Source organism: Scyliorhinus torazame, chromosome 8, assembly GCF_047496885.1.
Source record: "Scyliorhinus torazame isolate Kashiwa2021f chromosome 8, sScyTor2.1, whole genome shotgun sequence".
Taxonomy (NCBI): Eukaryota; Metazoa; Chordata; class Chondrichthyes; order Carcharhiniformes; family Scyliorhinidae; genus Scyliorhinus; species Scyliorhinus torazame.
The window spans coordinates 81,286,607-81,309,039 of record NC_092714.1 but is presented as its reverse complement, the minus strand read 5'-3'; the positions used below and the strand labels follow the sequence as shown (position 1 = coordinate 81,309,039).

At 44.5% G+C, this 22,433-nt stretch overlaps 1 protein-coding gene across 2 annotated transcripts in view; it reads left to right on the top strand.

Moving 5' to 3' along the window:
• Window positions 1-21,083, top strand: part of cybb (cytochrome b-245, beta polypeptide (chronic granulomatous disease)) — a 146,820-nt gene extending 125,737 nt beyond the window's left edge. For both annotated transcript variants that reach the window (XM_072513893.1, XM_072513895.1), the window contains 5 exons: window positions 384-637; window positions 5,420-5,582; window positions 9,944-10,090; window positions 16,816-16,940; window positions 20,132-21,083. In XM_072513893.1, coding sequence (XP_072369994.1) covers window positions 384-637; window positions 5,420-5,582; window positions 9,944-10,090; window positions 16,816-16,940; window positions 20,132-20,258 — 816 coding nt within the window. In that variant the 3' untranslated portion in view covers window positions 20,259-21,083. The remainder of the gene's footprint in view (window positions 1-383; window positions 638-5,419; window positions 5,583-9,943; window positions 10,091-16,815; window positions 16,941-20,131) is intronic.
• The last annotated feature ends 1,350 nt before the right edge of the window (window positions 21,084-22,433 follow it).

Sequence of the window (22,433 nt, the reverse complement as noted above, 5' to 3'; positions counted from 1 at the left end):
CGATATGGAGGAATTTGGAAATAATGTATGGGAAGTTGGATGGCTAGGATCAGGATTCTAGTGGTAATAATGTCAAAGGAGCAAAATAAACTAAAAGAGGGCGTGAGGAGAGTTAGGAAGAAACTAAAGAAAGGCACAAATCCAGGACCGGCGCATGGAGGAACTTTAGAACAGGTTTGGCCAAGTGGGCAAGTGGAAGGGAAGTGTAGAGACCTGAATGGCCCTGAGAAAAAGAAAGCAAATTCGCTACTGTTAGATTTATATTACCCAAAGCCTTTATGTAACAGGATTAATATTGACCAAGAATTGCGTGCTATTGTGTATAGTTGTACAATTCATTGCTGTTTGCTCAATCAGTTGTTGCCGTATGCCTCTCCCTATAGGTTGTTACCCATCCCTCTAAAGTGTTGGAGCTGCAGATGAAGAAGCGGGGTTTTAAGATGGAGGTTGGCCAGTATGTTTTTGTCCAATGCTCAAAAATTTCGAGGTTGGAGTGGCACCCTTTCACGTTGACCTCCTCTCCAGAGGAAGACCACTTCAGCATTCATGTGAGAAGAATGGGAGACTGGACTGACAGTTTGTTCAAAGTATGTGGTGGAGACCAAATGGAATTCCAAGAAGCATGGAAGCTCCCCAGGTAAGGGAACTAGCAAACTGTGGCATCCGGTTGATATTATTTCTGCTAGTCAATATGATATTTTAGAAAGTAAATTACTGGGCAAATTCCACTAAATATTTGAGGAGTGATTTTCCCAAACTGGAACTCCCAGTAGGACCAAAAACAGAAGATGCTGGACAATCGCAGCAGGTCTGGTATCATCTGTGGAGAAGGAAGGGAGTTAATGCTTTGAGTCTGGGGGGGGGGGGAAGAACAGGGAACAGATGGCCCAAGTGGCGTGGGGGGAAGAGAACAATGGTGAGGGAAAAACAGAAATGAAAATAAATTGATACAAATAAAAACGGGTTGAAGGTGGAGGAGAGTGTTCACCCTGAAGCTGTTGAATTCAATGTTAAGTCGGAAGGTTGTGACGTGCCTAATCAGAGGATGAGGTGCTGTTCCTGCGGGCTTCACTGGAACTTTGCAGCAGACCAAGGACGGACATGTGGATGTGGGAGCAGGACAATGAGTGGAAATGGCAAGGATCAGGAAGGTCTGGGTCCTGCTTACAGACAGACCAAAGGTATTCTGCAAAGTGGTCACCAAGTCTGCGTTTAGTCTCTCCAATCTAGAGTAGACTGCGTTGGGAGCGGCAAAAGTAATAGACCAAATTGAAGGCAGTGCATGTGAAGTGCTACCTCACTTGAAAAGAGTGTTTAGGCTCTGGGATGGTGGAGCAGGGAGGCGGTAATGGGGCAGGTGTTACACATTCTGTGATTGCCGTAGGAAGAGAGTGAGGTGTTGGGGGTGATGGAGGAGTGGACCAGGGTATCTTGGAGGGAGCGGTCCCTGTGAAATCCTGACAGAGGAAGTGAGGGGAAAATGTATTTGGTGGATGACATCATGCTGGAGTTGGTGGAACAGGCAGAGGATGATTCTTTGAATGCGGAGGCTGGTGGGATGAAAAGTGAGGACAAGGGGGCCCTATGCTGGTTCTGGGAGGGAGGGGAAGGGGTGAGAGCAGAGGTGCAGGAGATGGGTCGAACAGGGCTGAGAGTCCTGTCGACCACAGTGGGTGGGAAACCCCGATTAAGGGAGGATGAAGACATGTCCGTTTTCACAGTTTTGGAAAGTGACATTAGCAGAACAGATGCGATGGATGTGAAGGAACTGGGAGAATGGGATGGAGTCCTTAAAGGATGTGGGGTGGGAAGAGCTGGAGTTGAGATAGCTGTGGGAGTCAGTGGGTGTAATGGATACTAGTGGACAGTCTATCCCCAGAAATTGAAATAGAGTGGTCAAGGAAGGGAAGTGTCAGAGATGGACCATGTGAAGGTGGTAAGAGGGGTGGAAATTGGAAGCAAAATAAAAAAATCTTTACAGGTCCAGATGGGAACATGAAGCGGCACCGAAACTGTCGTCAATGTACCGATAAGAGTTGTGGGATGGTGACGGAGTAGGACTGGAACAAAGAAAGTTCCACATACCCCTTAATGAGACAGGAAACACTGGGACCCATACGGGTACCGATAGTCACACCTTTGGTTTGGAGGAAATGAGACAAGTTAAAGGAGAAATTGTTCAGTGAGAGGATAGTTCAGCCAGATGGAGGAGAGTGTTGGTGGATAGAGATTGTTTAGGCTTCTGTTCAAGGAAGAAGTGGAGAGCCCGCAGACCATCCTGGTCAGGAAAGAAGATATAGAGGGGTTGGACATCCATGGTAAAGAATCCCCCCCCCATAGTGGCCCCAGAGGGTAGGTATAGATTTCTGGGCACCCCTACCTTCTGACCCTACCTATTCACAAAGTCTTGCTGAGCCCCCACCCCCACTCCTGTGATTTACCCGAGTGCTGGTGGGTGATCCCTGGGTTGTTCGATCTTCCCCTGTTTGCAGCCAGTCAGCTGCACATTTAGAACTCTTATGGAGGAATGGGAGACGTTAATGCTGGGAAGTGGGATGTTAGTGAGTCTAGGTTCTTAATACTGACCTGTCTCTCCACAAGAGATTCCTGTCATAATATGCACCCATGCACATCATGAGGTAAAGGCAGGCAGTGACAGGCACCCAGGTGAGCCAATCAACAAACAGAACAGAACACAACCAATCACCAAACAGAACACCAGTGGGGGGCTTCCAACTATAAAACACACGAGGCATCAGCACTCTGCCTCTTTTCCACTGGTGACAACTGTAGTGACAGTCAGGGTATACAAATCATTCAACACCTTCTACACGTGGATCAGAGCTAGCCTGGTCTAGATAGTTAGAGTTAGTTTACTTAGAGTAGTAAAGAGTCAACCCACAGGCAGCTGTGTGCTTCGTTACTGAAGTTCAATAAATCTTATTGAACCAACGCCTACATTTGGTGTATGCTTTATCGTTTATCTGCATCGTGTTGCAGTCCGTGTTACCCCAGGGTGAATAATACTACATGATACCAGGAGTGGCTACTGCTTCTAAGTAACTTACCTTCGAAAATTCACTGACGACCAGCAACGGCCTTCCAGCGGCATGGAAAAGATCCAGGCACCCCCACAGCTACAGATCTCTGGAAATCTTGGTGCCAACTGGCGGGTCTTCAAGCAGAAATTCAGTCTATACATTGAGGCCTTGGGCCTCGAACGTGTGTCCGATGCCCGGAAAATCGTGCTGCTACTATCGACTGCGGGGGACCAGGCCATCCAAATCTTCAATTCGCTCACTTTTGCCGATGGTGAGGACAAGACCAAGTTCCAGGCCATCTTAGCCAAATTCGACAGTCACTGTGAAGTCGAAACGAACGAAAGCTTTGAGCCTTATGTCTTCCAGCAGCGCCTTCAGGGTAAGGATGAGCCTTTCCAGTCTTTTCTCACTCATCTGCACATTCTAGCGCAATCCTGCAACTACAGTGACACTGCTGACTCCCTCATCAGGGATCAGTTCGTGTTTGGTGTCCACTCCAACGCCCTGCGGGAGCAGCTCCTAAAAATAAAAAATATGACCCTGCCAGTGGCCATCGAGACGTGCAAAGTCCATGAACAGGCAAAAAGTCGCTATTCCCGCCTTAAGTCGGCAGAGCAGGACCAACTTGCCTCCCATGAGGCTGAGAGTGTACAGGCCATCGCCTGAATGCGGTGCCGGAGCATCGATGAAGGCGGCCATTTCGCGCGCTTTTCCAGGGGTCCCACGCATGCGCACCACGGTCGGGAGAACGAAGCGGCCGAAGACCACACTGCGCAGGTGCAACGACACATGGAGCGTCACGACGTCGACGTGATGACGTGCCCCAACTGCAGCACCGCCCATTTAAAGCAGCAATGCTCTGCAAGAGGCAGGCGATGTCTCAACTGCAAAAGCCTGGCCATTATGCGGCCTTGAGCAGGTCTGCACCTCCGATAGGGGGCCAGCGATCCCAGTTCCAACGCAGATGCGTTCGAAGTGTGCAGCAAGGGCTGCTGGATTTGGAACCTGATCCCACCATGGATCCAGAGGACGACTGTTTCGGCTATTCATTTACCTGACCTGGATCACCTTCCAGTGCTGCAAAAGATGCAGCAAATAGAACCCGGCAAAAGCTGACATATGATGCTACTGATCTGCCCGTGCTCTCTCCGAAGGACGCAGTTCGCATCAAGTTACCTGGTGGAGGCTGGTCAGCTTCAGCTGTTGTTGTTCGACAGGCTGCTCCCAGGTCGGTTGTGGTTTGCATGGCCGATGGATACATTATCAGGCGCAACAGAAGGGCACTATGCAAACTTGCCTGCCCACCACCGGATCTCACGTTCCCAGATGTCGTTATGCCTTATCCAGACACCTCGCTCCACGAGGCCACCAGTCTGGCTGCATGCCAGCCTGTTAAGACGCCATCATCCCCACCTCCACCTCTCAGGCGGTCCACAAGAATCCGACGACAGCCCCAAAAACTGGACTTATAAATAGTTCCTTTGTATATATATTGTTATGTTTCTGCACGCTAGACACCTTACATGTATATCTGCATTCACTCACCAATTGCTGTAAATAGTTACTTCTGTAAATATGTTGTATATGCTCTAAGCAGCCTCCAAATTTTTTTTTTTTAAAAGGGGTGATGTCTTAATATGCACCCATGCACATCATGAGGTAAAAGCAGGCAGTGACAGACACACAGGTGAGCCAATCAACATACAGAACAGAACACAACCAATCACCAGACAGAACACCAGAGAGGGGCTTCCAACTATAAAACACACGAGGCATCAGCACTCTGCCTCTTTCCACTGGTGACAACTGTAGTGACAGTCAGGGTGTACAAATCATTCAACACCCTCTCCACGTGGATCAGAGCTAGCCTGGTCTAGATAGTTAGAGTTAGTTTACTTAGGGTAGTAGAGAGTCAACCCACAGGCAGCTGTGTGCTTCATTACTGAAGTTCAATAAATCTTATTGAACCAACGCCTACGTTTGGTGTATGCTTTATCGTTTATCTGCATCGTGTTGCAGTCCATGTTACCCCAGGGTGAATAACACGACAATTCCCAGGAGGGAGGTTTGGCAGTTCCCTCCAGCTTTCCAACCAGTTATTGAATTTCACAATGTAGATCTCTGAAGCCCTGGCATAAAGTAATCCTAATTCCCAAACACAGTGACCCTGAAATTATGCTGCAGGATATGTTGACAATGTGTTTTTCAGAAATCTCTCTTTCCATTGCCTTAACAGAGACACTGACCCCATTCAAGACCTTCTCATCACCAATGTGCTCTTCTTCTTTGGGAGACCCGGCTGATGGTCGAGATACTTTGGTATCAAAGAGATTACAATTGCTAACAGGGCCATTTTTTAAACAACGTTTTTGTTTCAGTATTGCAGTTGATGGTCCTTTTGGCACAGCCAGTGAGGATGTCTTTCTGTACGAAACCGCTGTCCTTGTTGGTGCAGGAATTGGAGTTACTCCCTTTGCATCCATCCTCAAATCGGTCTGGTACAAGTACACTCACTCTGATCCTGATCTCAAACTGAAAAAGGTAATCGCACAGTGAGCACGTTTACTAAAGGAGATTTATTTTGCTTGCATGCATTGATTACCAGACTGTAATTGATAATTGATATAACCGGACAATCTCAACAGGTCTGACAGAACTGTGGAAAGAGAAGGGAGCTAAGGTTTCAACTCTTTGTCAAAACTAGAATGAACTGGAAATTGGAATTTATACTGTTGTTGGGGGGTGGTGGGGGGGTGGAGCAGTGGGACTGGATAGAGGACCAGCAAAGATGTCGTGGACAGAAAGACAAAAGGAATGTAAGTGGGGGCTAATGGGGGATAATGACTAAGAAGGGTGCTGACAGTGGCACATTAAGAGATCAGAATGTGTTAATGGAAGAACAAAGGTAAGCAGTGTGTCAAAGGACAACCTGTAACAGGGGATAGATGGCCCAAGTGGGGGTGGAGAGGAGAGACAATGGTGAGGGAAAAATGGATGGATGGAAGAAATCAAAAGGAATTGATACATTAAAAATGGGATGAAGGTGGAGGAGATAGTCACAGTCTGAAGTTGTTGAACCCAATGTTAATTCTGGAAGGCTGCAACGTGCCTATTCGGTAGGTGAGGTGCTCTTCCTCTAGTTTGCGAGGGGCTTCAGAGGAACATTGCAGCAGGCCAAGGATGGATATGTGGACATGTGAGCAGGACAGTGAGTTGAAATGGCAAGTGACTGGACAGTCTGGGTGTTGCTTGCAGATGGGCCGAAAGTGGTCAACAAAGCGGTCACCCAGTCTACGTTAATCTCCAATGTAGAGTGGACCACATTGGAAGCAGCAAATGCAATAGACCAGATTGAAGATGGCAGCATGGTAGCATAGTCGTTAGCACAAGTTGCTTCACAGCTCCAGGGTCCCAGGTTCGATTCCTGGCTTGGGTCACTGGCTGTGCGGAGTCTGCACGTTCTCTCCGTGGGTTACCTCTGTGTGCTCTGGTTCCCTCCCACAGTCCAAAGATGTGCGGGTTAGGTGGATTGGCCATGCTAAATTGCCCTTAGTGTCTAAAAAGATTAAGTGGGTGTTACTGGGTTACAGGGATAGGGTAGAGACGTGGGCTTGAGTGAGGTGCTCTTTGTAAGGACCGGTGCAGACTCGATGGGCCGAATGGCCTCCTTCTGCACTGTAAATTCTATGATTCTATGAAGGCGGTGCTTTCACCCGAAAAGGGCATTTAGGCCCTTGGTTGATGAGCAGGGAGGAGGTAAAGGGGCAGGTGTTACATCTTCTGTGATTGTATGGGAATGTGCTGGGGGAAGAGGGTGGCCTGTCTATTTTATTTATATTTTTAAGTGAGCCTCAGGAAACCAAGCAGGCATAAAAACTGAAAATGCTGGCAGGTTATGTGCTTCATGCATTCCGGTGGCGACATGTAGAAGGGGGTCGCATGTAAGGTAGCTCTTGCTAGAGTCCTTGGGTTTGGTTCTGGTTTCCCGGTTCCTGGGGGTAATTGGCAGACCAATTTGTCCTATTTGAGAGCCTTTCGTGTGAGGATGTCAAAAGGCGTGAGCAGCATCCCTCCTGAGGAATTGAGCAAGGTGCGGAGTCCTGCTGGATTGAAGATTGCAGAGGCAAGTTCGTTGGGTGGGCCGCTTTGGGGTTGTTCTTTGTCCCATCAAAAGGGTGGGGCTGACTGCCATCTTGGGTGGGTTCTGGTTTTAGAATTATGGAGGTTGGAGGTGAAATTCCCTCGCGGTCAAATTGGCTGACTGGAAGGGGGAGAGTTCGATTGGTTACATGGCATGTGCGGGGGTTTGGAGGCACAGTAAAGCAAGCAAGAGTTTTCTCTCATTTGAAGAGTGGAGGGTCGATGTGGTGCTTTTGCAAGAGACCCACCTGTGGCTGGGTCCGTAAGGTTTGGGTAAGTCAAGTGTTCCACTCGTACTTTGACAGCAGGGCCCGGTGGAGAGGCTATACTAATTAACAAAAGAGTTTGGTTCCAGATGGGAAGGTGGTTGCGGATCAGAGTGGCAGGAATGTCATAGTTACAGAGACATTGGATGGTAAGTTGTGATTTTAGCGAGCAAATACGCTCCAAACTGGAATGATGTAGAGTTGATGAAGAGGTTGCTGGGAGCCATACCAGACATGAATACGAACTAGCTGATCTTGGGGGGAGATTGGCACTGCATTCTGAACCCTAAGTTGGATCAGTCTAAACCAAAGTCGTTGGCACTTTCAAGGGTAGCAAAGGTACTGGCGGTGTTCATGAAGAAGATGGGTGGAGCGGATTTGTGGCTGTTTTTGCACTCTGGAGACATGGAATTCACCTTTTGCTCTCCGGTGCACAACGTGTACTCGCGTATCAACTTTTTTGTGATGGGGAGGTCTCTGCAGTCAGAGGTAAGGAAAGCGGAATATTCTGCAGTAGTGATTTGAGAGCATGCTCTGCACTTGGTGGATGTGGTCGTGAGGGGGGGGGGGGGGCGGGGGGCTAGTCCAGTGGACTGGCGTGGAGTTTGGATGTGGGGCTGTTAGCAGATTTGGGATTCTGTGTGAAGATGGCCAGAGTGATTGATCAGTATGTGGAGTTTAACAAGAATGGGGAAATGTTGCCCTCGGTGCAATGGGTGGCCCTGAAGATGGTGGTGAGAGGGGAGATAACCTCGCTCAAGGCGCAGCTTGATAGAGAGGCAAGGGAAGAGCGACAATGGCTGTGGGTGAGATCATGGAGATGGACGGAAGGTATTCAAGTGACCCCACTCCAGAGCTTTTGGCTAGTAGAAAGAAGTTGCAGATGCAATTTGATCTATTATCTGGTGATAAGGAGGTTCGCGAGTTGTGGTGCTCGTGGAAGGTAGCATACTAATATGGGGAGAAGATCAGTTGCCTCCTGGCTTGTCAGTTGAGGCGGTAGGCAACCTCCAGAGAGATGCTCCAGATTTGGGATTCAGGTGGGGAACTTGTGTTTGCGTCGGAGAAAGTTAACAGGGCTTTTGAGGCATTTTACAAGAACAGGTCTGAGCCGCCAGGGGCGGAGACGGATATGCAGGAATTTCTGGAGGGGTTGGAATTTCCTACGGTAGAGGAAGAGGACAGGGAAGGGTTGGAGGAGCCATTGGGGGTGGAAGAGGTCCAGACAGCGATTGGGCACATGCAGATGGGTAAGGCGCTGCGGTCCAATGGGTTCCCTGTAGAATTTTATTAAAAATTTGCGGATCAACCAGCCATTATTGGTGGAGATTGTCTGTTATTTGTTCATGGGATGTGGGCGTCACCGGTTAGCCCAGCATTTATTGTCAATCCTATTTGTTCTTGAAGGGACAATTAAGAATCAACCACATTGCTGCATTAGCAGCAGAATTCCCTCGTCAATGGGATTTCCCATTGAAGTAAGTTTCCGCAAAGCCCGCAAGCGACGACCAGAGAATTACAGCCAGTATATTTAACATACTACCAGTGCTATAAGTCAACGTCTCTTCATTGGTTTCTTTAGACTAAATTTTAATAAGATTCTCATTTCATTCCTAGTTAACATTGCAAGATCAGTAGTAGTAAATGAAAACTCATTATTGCTGCTGTTTCATGTCCTTGAGGCTGTTCCCACTCTCTCCTGATACTTTTAAATCTATTGCTAGATTCTGAAAACCATTGTTGATCATATTTTACCACCACAATTGTACACCCCAAAAATTAAATAAATTTTCTCCATAAACCTGTACCGAAAGCCCTTCTTTAGCTTGTTGGGTCACATATGGCACTTTCTTTCACACAGTCAGATCATTTATTCTTGCCAATAAATAAGCTGAATGGCTATCACAAGTACTCTTATTCTCTTGGTAATACAGAGCCTGAACATTTCTAGAAAAAGAGCTTCAGAAAAATGTCTCTCTTTTTAGCAATGTACTCTGACTTTTTTTTGTTTTCTTGTAAAGAAATATGCAGTTTTAGATAAATAAGTTCACCATAAAATAAGTATAAAGTTACCCTTAGTGTCCAAAAAGGTTAGGAGGGGTTATTGGGTTAGGGGGATAGGGTGGAAGTGAGGGATTAAGTGGGTAGGTGCAGACTCGATGGGCCGAATGTCCTCCTTCTGCACTATATGTTCCATGTTCTATTCTGGGTAAGATAACGGGGGATCCTACCTTTTCGTTTCCGCACTTAACAGTACTGTGATGTAGAATCTCTAATATTTTATCTCTAATAAACTGAAAATGATGGGTAACGCTCTCGGACAAATAGAACGGCAAGCCATAAAGTCAAATCAAACTGCTTGTTGGGCAAAGCGATAACTGAAATGGCAAAAAAAATGGAGAAAAATGATATTGACAAATTGTGAAAGGTAGAAAAAAAAAGATAAATTACACGACTGACACAATACAACATTCTAGTTCTTGGCTTCTTTCTTAGATCTACTTTTACTGGCTATGTCGAGAAACCAGTGCCTTTGAATGGTTTGCTGACCTCCTCCAGTCACTCGAGTCACAAATGCTTGAAAGAGGCAATTCTGATTTCCTGAGCTACAACATTTATCTCACTGGATGGGATGAAAATCAGGTAATTATTTATTATTGCCAGCAAACTCATCCAGCAATTTTATCAAGGAAAGTTGATGAAAAATGTATCTGGATTCTTGTTTATCTCCTCCTTTGCCTTGCAATGACCAAACAGTATAGAATGGTTATCTGACCGGCCGCATGGTGGCACAGTGATTAGCTCAGGGACCCAGGGTTCGATTCTGACCTTGGATGGCTGTATGGAGTTTTCACGTTCTTCCCGTGTCTGCTTGGGTTTTCTCCGGGTGTTCCGGTTTCCCCCCCACAGCCCAAAGATGTGCATGTTAGGTGAATTGGCCACCCTAAATTGCCCCTCAGTGTCCAAAGGTTAGGTGGGGTTACAGGGATAGGGCGGGGGATTGGGCCTACGTAGGGTATCAGAGCAGCGGCCAGTGCAGACTCGATGGGCCGAATGGTCTCCTTCTGCACAGTAGGGATTCTATGATTCTATGACCCTAAATGGTTTAGCCTTACAGAGAGGGAAGATCATAGCTTATTCTCAATCTGCGCTGAATTAGCCCATATCAGTCAGGTCAGCAGTGAATGCACTGCAACTAACCTGATCATTCCAGAGGTATATAAAAGAAAGTATGGCTAATTAAGAATTCTGCTAATGATCCGCATCCAGACATAACTTGCCTTGTATCAAGTAATTTAGCCCCTGACATAGTATCACTAATCAAATATTTATATAATTCACCATACTAACCAATAAATGTCTTTCAGTTGATCAATGTTTCTTTATTGCGGTAAATGATTTGGTGAGTGCATTAGTGTATGAAGACACTGCACTCCTGAAAGTGGAATGACACTAAAGCTTAGTTCAGCTTCAGCATATTCCTGTGAAATAAACAAAATCATAGTACTGGCATGACTTTTGGATTCACAGCGATTTTACTTAATTTCATATGAGAGATGATTAGGATTAATAAGGTATGTGCCACCACTGTATTTACTTGTACCTCACACATATTTTGGTGGTCAATGTATTATTACAAAGGTTCTGGTCAGAAAGAAAATGGAAAAGCATAACTGGAACATAGGATTTAGGAGTTTAATTAATTGTTCACTTAGTGTGCAACAACATACTTTCCATGTCAAGCTTTAACGTTAATATTTTTGCACATCTAAAGCCATGTGGATAAATGGAACAAATTGATTCACGTATTCTAAGCATGTGGATAAATTTAGTTCAGATCTTCATCAAGAAAAGTTCTTGTGACTCAAACACCCCCAAATATTACAGCAATGTAAGTTTCCAGTAACCCAGTCAGTCACTCTCAAGGACTTTTGGATGTTGAAATTGGGTAAATTTTAAACCACAGATATATATAGTATACACACTCAAGTTTGTGGAACTGTCACATGGTGGAGATTGTCTGGTCATAACACACTAGAATCCTACAGCATAGCAGACGGTCATTGCGTGCCGGTTCTTTAAAAGATCGATCCAGTTTAGTTCCACTTCCCCAGCCTTTTCCTCCATAATCCTCCCAACTAGTCCTCTCCATATCCAATTGCCTTTTGAGAACTCCTCTGAATACCATCACTCCGGTATTGTCCTGGTGAATCTCCACTCTATCGTCTTTCAGATCTTGATATCCTTCCCCTGAAATGATGCCCCAAACTGTAAGCAATACTTAATTCAGGGTCTAAACAATGATTTGTAAACGTTTATTGTAGTTTTCTTGCTTTTGTATTCAATGTACCTAGTTAAGATGTCAAATATCCAAAGTATTTTACTTAAATGTCTCGTCGACTTGCCCTGCCATCTTCAATTTTTTTTGTGACTATGCATTCCCAGGCCCCTCTGTGTTTGTATCCTACTGCAAAGTGGTACCATTTAGATGATTGCCATCTTGAATTCAACTGCACCTACCATGTGACTTCTCATTTCACCTGCCTGTCCACATCCTCCTGAACCTTGTTACTATCCTTCTCACTAATTATTATGTTGTTAGGTTTTATATCATCATCAAATTTGGCATAGAGGTTAGCACTACTGTCTCACAGTGCCATGGACCGGATTCAATTCCAGCCTTGGGTGACTGTGTGGGTTTCCTCCGGGTGCTCCGGTTTCCTCCCACAGCCCAAAGATGTGCAGGTTAGGTGGATTGGCTACGCTAAATTGTCCCTTAGTGTCCAGGGATGTGCAGGTTAGGTGGGGTTACGGGGATAGGGCAGGGGAATTGGACTAGTAGGGTGCTCTTTCAGGGGGTCGGTGCAGACTCAATGAGACGAATGGCATCCTTTTGCACTGTAGGAATTCTATGGTTCTTAAACCCATCCAAATCAATTATATATAACATGAAAGGAAATGGCCCGAATACTGATAGCTGAGGGTCTCAAGTGCATGCTTCTCTCTGGTCAGAAAAACATCTGATTGGCGCTATTCTTTTGTTCTATCTATCCCTTATCCAATTACAAACTCAAGTTACCACTGAGCCTTTATGTCATGTGCATATAGGTATGTTAATTGGTACTTTATTAAATGCCTTTGAAAGTCTATCTATTCAACATCTGCTGAATTATCTTCAGCAATCCTCTGTTAATTTATTACAGAGAACAGTTACGTTAGTCAGGTACTTTTAAAAGCCTCTACTGGCTGCCCTTGATTAATCCATGCTTCTGCAAGTAAATATTTGTCTGTGACACTGATCCCTCATAGTTTTCATTACATTAAACCGATTGACCTATCGATACCATCTTTATCGCTCTCCCCTATTTTTAACAAGGGTGTAATATTTTCAAGCCTCCAGTTCTCTGCCACCACCTTCACATCCAAGAGCAACCGAACAAGCATGCTACCTGGACCAGGCAACTTGTTCACTTTGAGAGATACCAACCTTTTTAATATCTTCTTTCCATCTGTTTTTAACCTATCCTGCATCTCTGTTTTCTTCTTGCCTACTGCAGCAATAACATCATCCACTTCTTTTGTAAAGAGATGCAAAGTATTCATTTAAATACCTCAGACATGTCCTTAGCCTCCACAAGATTCCCCTCTGCCCTCTCTTCATCATTCTTAATTCCTTTTTGAATTTCTTTCTGCACTCTCTGGGCAGGATTTTCTGGCCCTTCCTGCTGGTGGAATCTGCCAGTCCTGCCAAAGGTAACCCTCCGGCTGCAGTATTCCTGACAGCAGGGCAGGCGAGCCAGACAAAACACCACAGATATCAGCAGGACCAGAAGATCCCGCAACAAATGGCAAGCACTTCCGCTGGGGGAAAACATGCCGTGGGGACCTGTAAATCCCAGTCTCTGTGTTCTGCCTGGTGTTTTTTCCCGTCTTTAACTCTAATGAAATTGATTCAATCTTTGAAGCCTCAGGTATATCATACATCTGTTCAACTGTAATATTATTCCTTGATCAATACTGCCACCAAACCCACAATCCCCACCATATTTTTTCTTCCCCGATAGTTCCTGAATATATTGTAGCTACGAATGTTCATTCCCACCCCAGCCCATCTTTAAAGCCAGGTCTCTCTTCTAGTCATTTTATCATAAACCATGCGAAAACTAAGGAAGGTGATCTCATTGAAATCTATAAGATTTTCAAAGGGTTTGATAGGGTTGACACTGAGAGGATGGACGGGATTTTCTGGCTGTTCAAGCTGGCGGTATCTTACGGTGCCACCGATCGCGCACCCCGCCGCGGGTTTTGCAGTTCAACAGGAAACCCTGATTACAACAGCGGGGCCAGAAGATCCCACCACTAGCCGCCTTCCACCACTGCAGAACACACCGAGGAGGGGGAGAACCTCCTGGCTGGAGAATCTAGAATATGGGTGCACAGTTGGTTATAATGATTTAGAACTGAGATGAAGATAAATTTCCTCTCTGAGGTTTGTGAATCTTTGGAATTGTCTGCCCAAGAGGTTTGTAGATGTCCATCAGTGAATATATTGAAGGTTAGATACAGAGAGATTTCTGTTCCTTCAAGGATTCATGGGGCATGGGAAGAAGGTGGGAAAGTTGAGTTGAGATGGAAAATCAGCATGATTATATTGAATGGTGGAATAGGCTTGAAAGGTCATATGGTCTACTCCTTCTATTTATATTCTTAACTTGTGGCTGCAGTTCATCAAGTGTAATTGTAAAACTATTATTAATGCACATGCATCCCAACACCATGCTAGTCTACTTTGCTTTTTTGTTCCTTTAAGTTCATGCTCCTTCTGCACTATTCTTATTCGCTGTTTATCAACCCTAAATTTCTAAACATTTTGTTTCTCCTTTGAGCTGCTCTGTCTTTATTCCCTCCTACTGCCAAATTCATTTAAACCGTCACTGAAAGCACTAATTTGGCGGCACAGTAGCACAGTGGATAGCACTGTTGCTTCACAGTGCCAGGGCCCCAAGTTCGATTCCCGGCTTGAGTCACTGTCTGTGCGGAGTCTGCACGTTCTCCCTGTGTCTGCATGGGCTTCCTCCAGGAGCTCCGGTTTCCTCCCGCACGTCCCAAAAGACATGCTTGTTAGGGGATTTGGACATTCTGAATTCTCCCTCTGTGAACCCAAACAGGCGGCGGAATGTGGTGACTAGGGGCTTTTCAGAGTAACTTCATTGCAGTGTTAATGTAAGCCTACTTGTGACAATAAAGGTTATTATTATTATTATTAATTTATCTCCTAGTGAGGACATTACACCTCCAAGGTCTGGGGCTAATCTGTTTGGCATGTATAAGTTCTTCACTAGTCCCAATGCCAGAGATATCTGAAGCCTGCCCCTCCCCCCACCCCCCCCCCCCCCCTCCCACCCCACCCCCACACCACTTTTCCAACCTGTTGCTGGGTTCACTGGCAAGTGGAAAACTGGAAATCATCCAGGGCTCACCACCTTTGATGTCTTGCTCTTTAATATTTTTCCCAGCTCCACAAAGGGTCCCTGCTCGGACCTCAAGTCTCTCCCTACCTATGCCATTAGTTTCAAAATGGACCATATTTTCTATCTATTTCCCTACCCCTCACAAATGTTCTGTGTATGTTCAATGGTATGGGAAAAAGAAAGCCTGGCATTTTCTGTTGATTTCTCTGGATCTTAACCTCAAGACAAGTCTACTTTTAGATTTTGTCATCTAAACCGGACATGCCAGGTTATATTGAAAGTTAGATGATATAGTGCTTCTGCCCTTTTAAAATTGCATAACCACTGCTTACTGATTGGCAATCAGTAGCTAGTGGTGTCCCTCAGGGATCAGTGTTGGGCCCACAATTGTTCACAATTTACATAGATGATTTGGAGTTGGGGACCAAGGGCAATGTGTCCAAGTTTGCAGACGACACTAAGATGAGTGGTAAAGCAAAAAGTGCAGAGGATACAGAAGCCTGCAGAGGGATTTGGATAGGTTAGGTGAATGGGCTAGGGTCTGGCAGATGGAATACAATGTTGACAAATGTGAGGTTATCCATTTTGGTAGGAATAACAGCAAAAGGGATTATTATTTAAATGATAAAATATTAAAACATGCTGCTATGCAGAGAGACCTGGGTGTGCTAGTGCATGAGTCTCAAAAAGTTGGTTTATAGGTGCAACAGATGATTAAGAAGGCAAATGGAATTTTGTCCTTCATTGCTAGAGGGATGGAGTTTAAGACTAGGGAGGTTATGCTGCAATTGTATAAGGTGTTAGTGAGGCCACACCTGGAGTATAGTGTTCAGTTTTGGTCTCCTTACCTGAGAAAGGACGTACTGGCGCTGGAGGGTGTGCAGAGGAGATTCACGAGGTTAACCCCAGAGCTGAAGCGGTTGGATTACGAGGAGAGGTTGAATAGACTGGGACTGTACTCGTTGGAATTTAGAAGGATGAGGGGGGATCTTATAGAAACATATAAGATTATGAAGGGAATAGATAGGATAGATGTGGTCAGGTTGTTTCCACTGGCGGGTGAAAGCAGAACTAGGGGGCATAGCCTCAAAATAAGGGGAAGTAGATTTAGGACTGAGTTTAGGAGGAACTTCTTCACCCAAAGGGTTGTGAATCTATGGCATTCCTTGCCCAGTGAAGCAGTTGAGGCTCCTTCATTAAATGTTTTTAAGATAAAGATAGATAGTTTTTTGAAGAATAAAGGGATTAAGGGTTATGGTGTTCGGGCCGGAAAGTGGAGCTGAGTCCACAAAAGATCAGCCATGATCTCATTGAATGGCGGAGCAGGCTCGAGGGGCCAGATGGCCTACTCCTGCTCCTAGTTCTTATGTTCTTATGTTATTATGGGCAAAACACAGACCTGAAGAATTAAAATTTATTTTATTATATGATTTTGGAAATGTTGAAAATACATTCCAGGTGGATCTGTGTTTGAAAGAAGAATGAATGGTTACCTATTTCAGGCATGGCCTTTCACCAGAAACTGTTTTAATGCGGTAACCATTGGCAGCGGTTTTGTTAATGTGACAGCCTTGAAATATTATCCATTTCCATTCGACAGGATAGAAAGTATTGTTGGTGAAATTAGCATACAAATTGTTATCAGATATTGTATCGGATTTCTTTCTCCACTATTTTAATCAAATAAAAGAGGAAGTAATGATACATTTTAAACATTTTCTTGATTACATCACCAATAACATCTTTTACCGTATTCTCTCTATCCATTTGCTTTACACTGCAATGTCTGAGTGAATTAGTCGTAGCCATTTGTATAATCTTTGGATCATACGGTTGCTGCTCCATTCAGCGATGGACACTAACGTAGAGGTTAAATCTTATTTTCATCCCCGTTAGGCCACTCACTTTGCCATGCACCATGAAACCCAAACGGATGTTATCACAGGACTGAAACAAAAGACTTTATATGGGAGACCAAACTGGGAGAACGAGTTCAAAAACATTGCAACCAACCACCCAAGGTAGGTCTTTGAACAGAGTAACTGAACCTAAAGTGCTGGCTTATTATATGACAATACTTCAAAAGAAAAAAAAATTCTGCAAACTGTATTGTTGACACAGGTATATATTTAATGTCGCTGTGGATTCTAGCCTTTATTAACTAAGTGACCTGACATTATCATACTCTCAATTTAAAACATCTCAAGACTCCTCTTCATGGTTGGGCATCAATATCTGAATAACTTACTGTTCTATGATGTAGTTGCTAGGCAGCAGCTAGGGAAGACAAACATATTTTCATTGTACCCCTTGGGGAATATAAGCTGAAAAGTGGCAAAATTAAATAAAGCCAATTAGGGCTGAGACAACAACTTTTCCTTTAAGTTAAAGGTCATCTCCATTTGCTTGCAAGTTATAAAAGAAATCACAGTCAACAGTATTGTCATAAGGTTTCAAGCATTATTTTAGATTCCAGTGTTCATCACTGTATATTCAGAGCATTGCTGATACTGCACAACTTCATTTATGTAAAAGATATGCCAGCAGCTTTCACTTCGATAAAAACCCCAATCAATCTCTTTGCTTCATGACAAAACCCCAGCTTTTCCATCCTAACCTTGCAACCAAAATCCCCTGGATGGATTTTTCCTTCCCGCCGCACTGGATTTCTGGTGCGGCACGCCATCAGGATTCTGCATTTCGCCGGCTAGTCAATAGGGTTTCCCAGTGTGGGGCAGCCCCATGCCATCAGGAAACCCCCGGACTGCTGGCAAAACGGAGAATCCCGACGGCGGAGAATTCAGCCCCCTATCCCTGGAAACATGGGTAAATCTCTTTTGTACCCTTCCAAGGATCCTTTAGTGTGATGACCAGAACTGTATACAATATTCCAGTTGGGGCATAACTGGTGCTTTAATAAGGATCAGCATAATTTCTCTGCTTTCGTCCTCAATACCCCGATTTATGAAGCTCAAGATACCATTTGCTTTACTTACCATTCTTTCAAGATATCTTTACATCTTCAAGATCTATGCACATGCACCCCTCTGTTCCTGCTCACTCTTTAGAACTATTGTTGCAACCACTGCAGAGAGTGATAACTTTACAAAAATAAACATTAACGTACAATTAATAGTTGAAAGGATGATACAAGACTTCGGCCTTGATTCTCCGTTGCATGTCCATCCTGTTACCGCTGCTGGAGAGTACGGCGAATTTGGCGCTCAGCCAAATCTCCCATTCACTGCCATGGAACCAGAGAATCCCGCTGCCATGAAAGGGTGGAGAATCCCACCCTTCATATTAAGAGTTTTACTGTAACAAAAGACGAAAATCACTCTTGGCTGAACACTATCTTTGAAGACAACCTATTCTTTAAAATGCAAAACGAAACATTCCCCTTTTTCTTTAAACACAACAAAAATACATTCTATTCTTCCAAGTCCAAGATGATTCTTAGCAGCTGAGAGTTTGCTTCTGTTCTTTACCTTTCTCATCCTGGGAATTGGTAAACTCAGAACTATCGTTCACAATGCGGGGGGGGAGGTGGGGTTCCCCCAGAGATTCTTCCTCTAGCACAAGCTAGGTCACTCTCCAAGCCTCATTTTAACTCATCATGAATTTGGCCTTTTCAATCTGAGCACAAGCTCTCACCTGCACTCCTGCATGATGAACCCCAGCATTTAGCTAACTGTTGCTGCTCTCCCTCTCCTGGATCCTGGACCGATTAGAAGGGTCTAAGAGGAATGTCTTAGACCCTTCCTCTTTCAAAGCCCATCTCCACTGCAAGATTAATTATTTGTGCCCTTTTTCCAAGTGGAAATGTTGATAAACTATCCTTGAGATCCCAACTCTCTTTTATCATAGAAGTAAATGGTAATTTTAAAGCAGAACTCTTTACAATCTGACATTCTGAACGCTCTTCTGAGACTCTGGAGATTCACAGTCTATCCACTGTTAGCACACAGTCCGTTGCCATTGTCTCCAAGTGTAAATAACTTGCAGCTTCTTTTTCCAGTAAAACAACCTCGATTCCTTTAATCAAACCACCCAGGCTTTGACGCAGAGTCATCCGAACTTGAAATGTTAACTCCTTTCTCTCTCCACAGATGTTGTCAGGCCTGCTGAGATTTACCAGCATTTTCTGTTTTTGACCCAGGCTTGGTGTTGGACAGACTGCAAACCAAGTCATATGACTCTCACCATTTTACTTTAATTTAACAGTCCGAAAATATTTTTTAAATTTATACCTCATAATTGTAATACTGTGTCATTAAGTAACTCCTAAAACGCATCACCTCACACTTCTCTTTGTTAAATTTCATCTGCCACGTGCCTACCTGCTCTGCCAGCCTTTATCATTTTAAGCTGATTCATATCGTCCTCATTGTTTGCCACTCCCCCAAGTTTTGCATTATTGACAAATTTTGAAATTCTATCCTACATTCCAAGACCCAACTCATTTACGTATAACAAAAGAAACAGTGATCCTACCACTGCCCCTTGGGGAACACCAGAATCTACCTTCCTCGAGTCTGAAACATAACCATTTACCATGACTCCCTATTTTCTGCCCTTAATTAAGCCAATTATTTTAATCCAAATGGACACTCCAAATCTACGAGCCTCACTTTGATTAACCAGCTAGGATTACTAGTCCAAGAAGCTAACAAAGTAATTATTGTATCATTGTATGTCAGCTATTGGCTCAAGGTCAGAATGCGGTGATTTCCAACCCCATACAAAAGACCAAATGCATCAAATGCATAATCCCAGTTGTCATTTTGCGACAATTTAAGGATGTGTTGAACTGTTCTATATGCATTTCTTCAAAAGAAATACTTAATTGAAAGCAACTTCCCTATATTGGATGTTAAAGATTTGAACAGAAGTTTCCCCCAATGCTTTCTCCAATGTTTTTTCCTTGATCAATACATCAATGTCTTTGGTTATCCAATTCATGGCTATTTGTGGAACTCTGCCAGCACAAAATGGCTACTACATTTTCAATGCAGGACAGGGCCAGCCAGTGCTCTGCAGGAACATTTTGTTTGTTGGCCACTGTGATGACGCTCTTAAGTGTTACCTGAATTGTTACTGTCCCAGCTGAATAGTAAACATAAGTAGCAATATAAGTGGAAAAATAGAAGATAGAGTATGTTTATAAAAAGGTGAAGTGTCATTATTGAAAGTAATATCTTTTCTTTTACAGCTCTAATGTGGGAGTCTTCCTCTGTGGGCCACAGGCTCTCGCTAAAACCTTAAATAAGATGAGTATTGCTCATTCATCTGCTGATCCGAGAGGAGTGCATTTTATTTTCAACAAGGAAAATTTCTAAATTCAATTGTTATTCACCCTTTCTTCTGATCACACCATTAGTATTTTTCTCATGCATGATATAACCCTCACGCATCTATACTTGCTAACAATGGCATTCATTTTTCATTATTTTCTTAAATTGGCTCATATCCAGCCTTCTTATTGCTAATTGCCTGTATCAGTCTGTTCCCAAATGCATCGTGCCAATCCCCACATTGTGTGAAAACAGCTGATGACAAATGTAGTACTTGCCAGCATATATCAATGAGTCCAAACTCATGTCTAATACCTTTGATCACACTCTTCGCGAAACATTTGCATCAGAGAACAGAATTTTCAATGCGACTTTTAATTTGTAGGTTTCCAATATGTTATGGTTACTTATGAGTTTTCAGAGTCTGTAGATGTTTATGGACCTTTGACACATTGGAGAAAAAGAGGTTCAAGGACCAACTCAAGCTAATGAGCACGAAATTAAATTTTCTGACTGTCACATCTGAGGTAATCAAATTTCAAGGCAATAGTTCAAATGCAAACGAACAGACTAAGAGGGGTCACAAAGCTTTTGAAAATCGACAAACTGCTTTATCTTGAAGAACTGCTGTAAGATACATCCTTACAAACTGTTGCCACTGGATGTTGAACTCCTATGGCAGGCCAAAGCTGTATATGTCTAGTTCTCATACAGTGAAAGTAATTTGTGTATATTGTTTAATCCCTTGAGTAATGAAAGACTCAAATTTTAGAATAAGGACCTATTTTATTGAATATCACACAATACTATTCTGTGTAGTGTCAATGAATAGGATTTAAGGAATACTTTAATAAAAATGTTCAAAGATTATCATTTTTTATTTTGATGGCCAAGAGAAGATGCAAATGATTATCTATGATTTCTTGCACGGATACTGTGCAACAGTTAAATTGTCACTTTCTCCAAATGAAAGGGAAAGGATTCTCCATTAGCCGACGCAAAATCGGGAAAGGCAATTGGGAGGAGAATTGGTTCCAATGTCGAAATCGTGGCAGGAGCCGATTTGACGGCAAGTCGCAATGCTCCAGCACCTCGACAGCGCACCAATGCGTTCCGGAACGCACGTACAGTAGATACCATTTGCATATCATTAGCGGGCCCCTGGTGTTCTCCATGTTCTCCGCGATTCTCCGCCTCCGATGGGCCAAGTTCCCGACGGCGCAGTTCACTTGTGCTTTTAAATATCGTGAAACCGGCATGGCGGCTGCTGAGGGAGAGGGGAGGGATACGGAAACTGTCCAATATAAGCATAGTTTGCTGACAGTTGTGCCGCTGGCTGGGGGGCTTCTACCAGGGTCGGGGGTGGACAGTGTGGTCAGAGTGGCCGGGAGGCTGGAAATGGAACACCATTGCCGCGGCCGGCAAGGAGGCCATGCAGCTGCACACGCCGCTGGCGGCCCACTGTGAACTTAGGGCCACAGGTGGTATGGGTGCTCTCTGGCCCCAGCTGAACCAGCAGCTGTATGGGCGCACTCCAGCACAACCAGTGCCATCTTTGTGGCTGGGACACGTGTGTGTGGGGAGTGTAATGTGTAACTGCGGCTGCAGCTTGTCGGCCTCCCAAGTGTCAATCACGGACCTGGCGAATCCCGCACCATTTTTCATTGGAATCGAGTGTGTTCCACACAGCACTGGTGCTAACCCCTTAAAAGTAGCAGAACCGGACCAGGTGTGGCTTGGCACCAGTTATTATGTCGTGAAAGTCCACAAATTCTGCGTTGGCGTCAACACTTATCATAGAATCATAGAATTTACAGTGCAGAAGGAGGCCATTCGGCCCATCGAGTCTGCACCAGCTCTTGGAAAGAGCACCCTACCCAAGGTTAACACCTCCACCCTATCCCCATAACCCAGTAACCCCACCCAACACTAAGGGCAATTTTGGACACTAAGGGCAATTTATCATGGCCAATCCACCTAACCTGCACATCTTTGGACTGCGGGAGGAAACCGGAGCACCCGGAGGAAACCCACGCACACACGGGGAGGATGTGCAGACTCCGCACAGACAGTGACCCAAGCCGAAATCGAACCTGGGACCCTGGAGCTGTGAAGCAATTGTGCTATCCACAATGCTACCGTGCTGCCCGTCTCAGAAACCGAGAATCCCCCCCCAAGGTGTCATTATGTGAACCCATATGAGCTCTATCTATGCTCGTC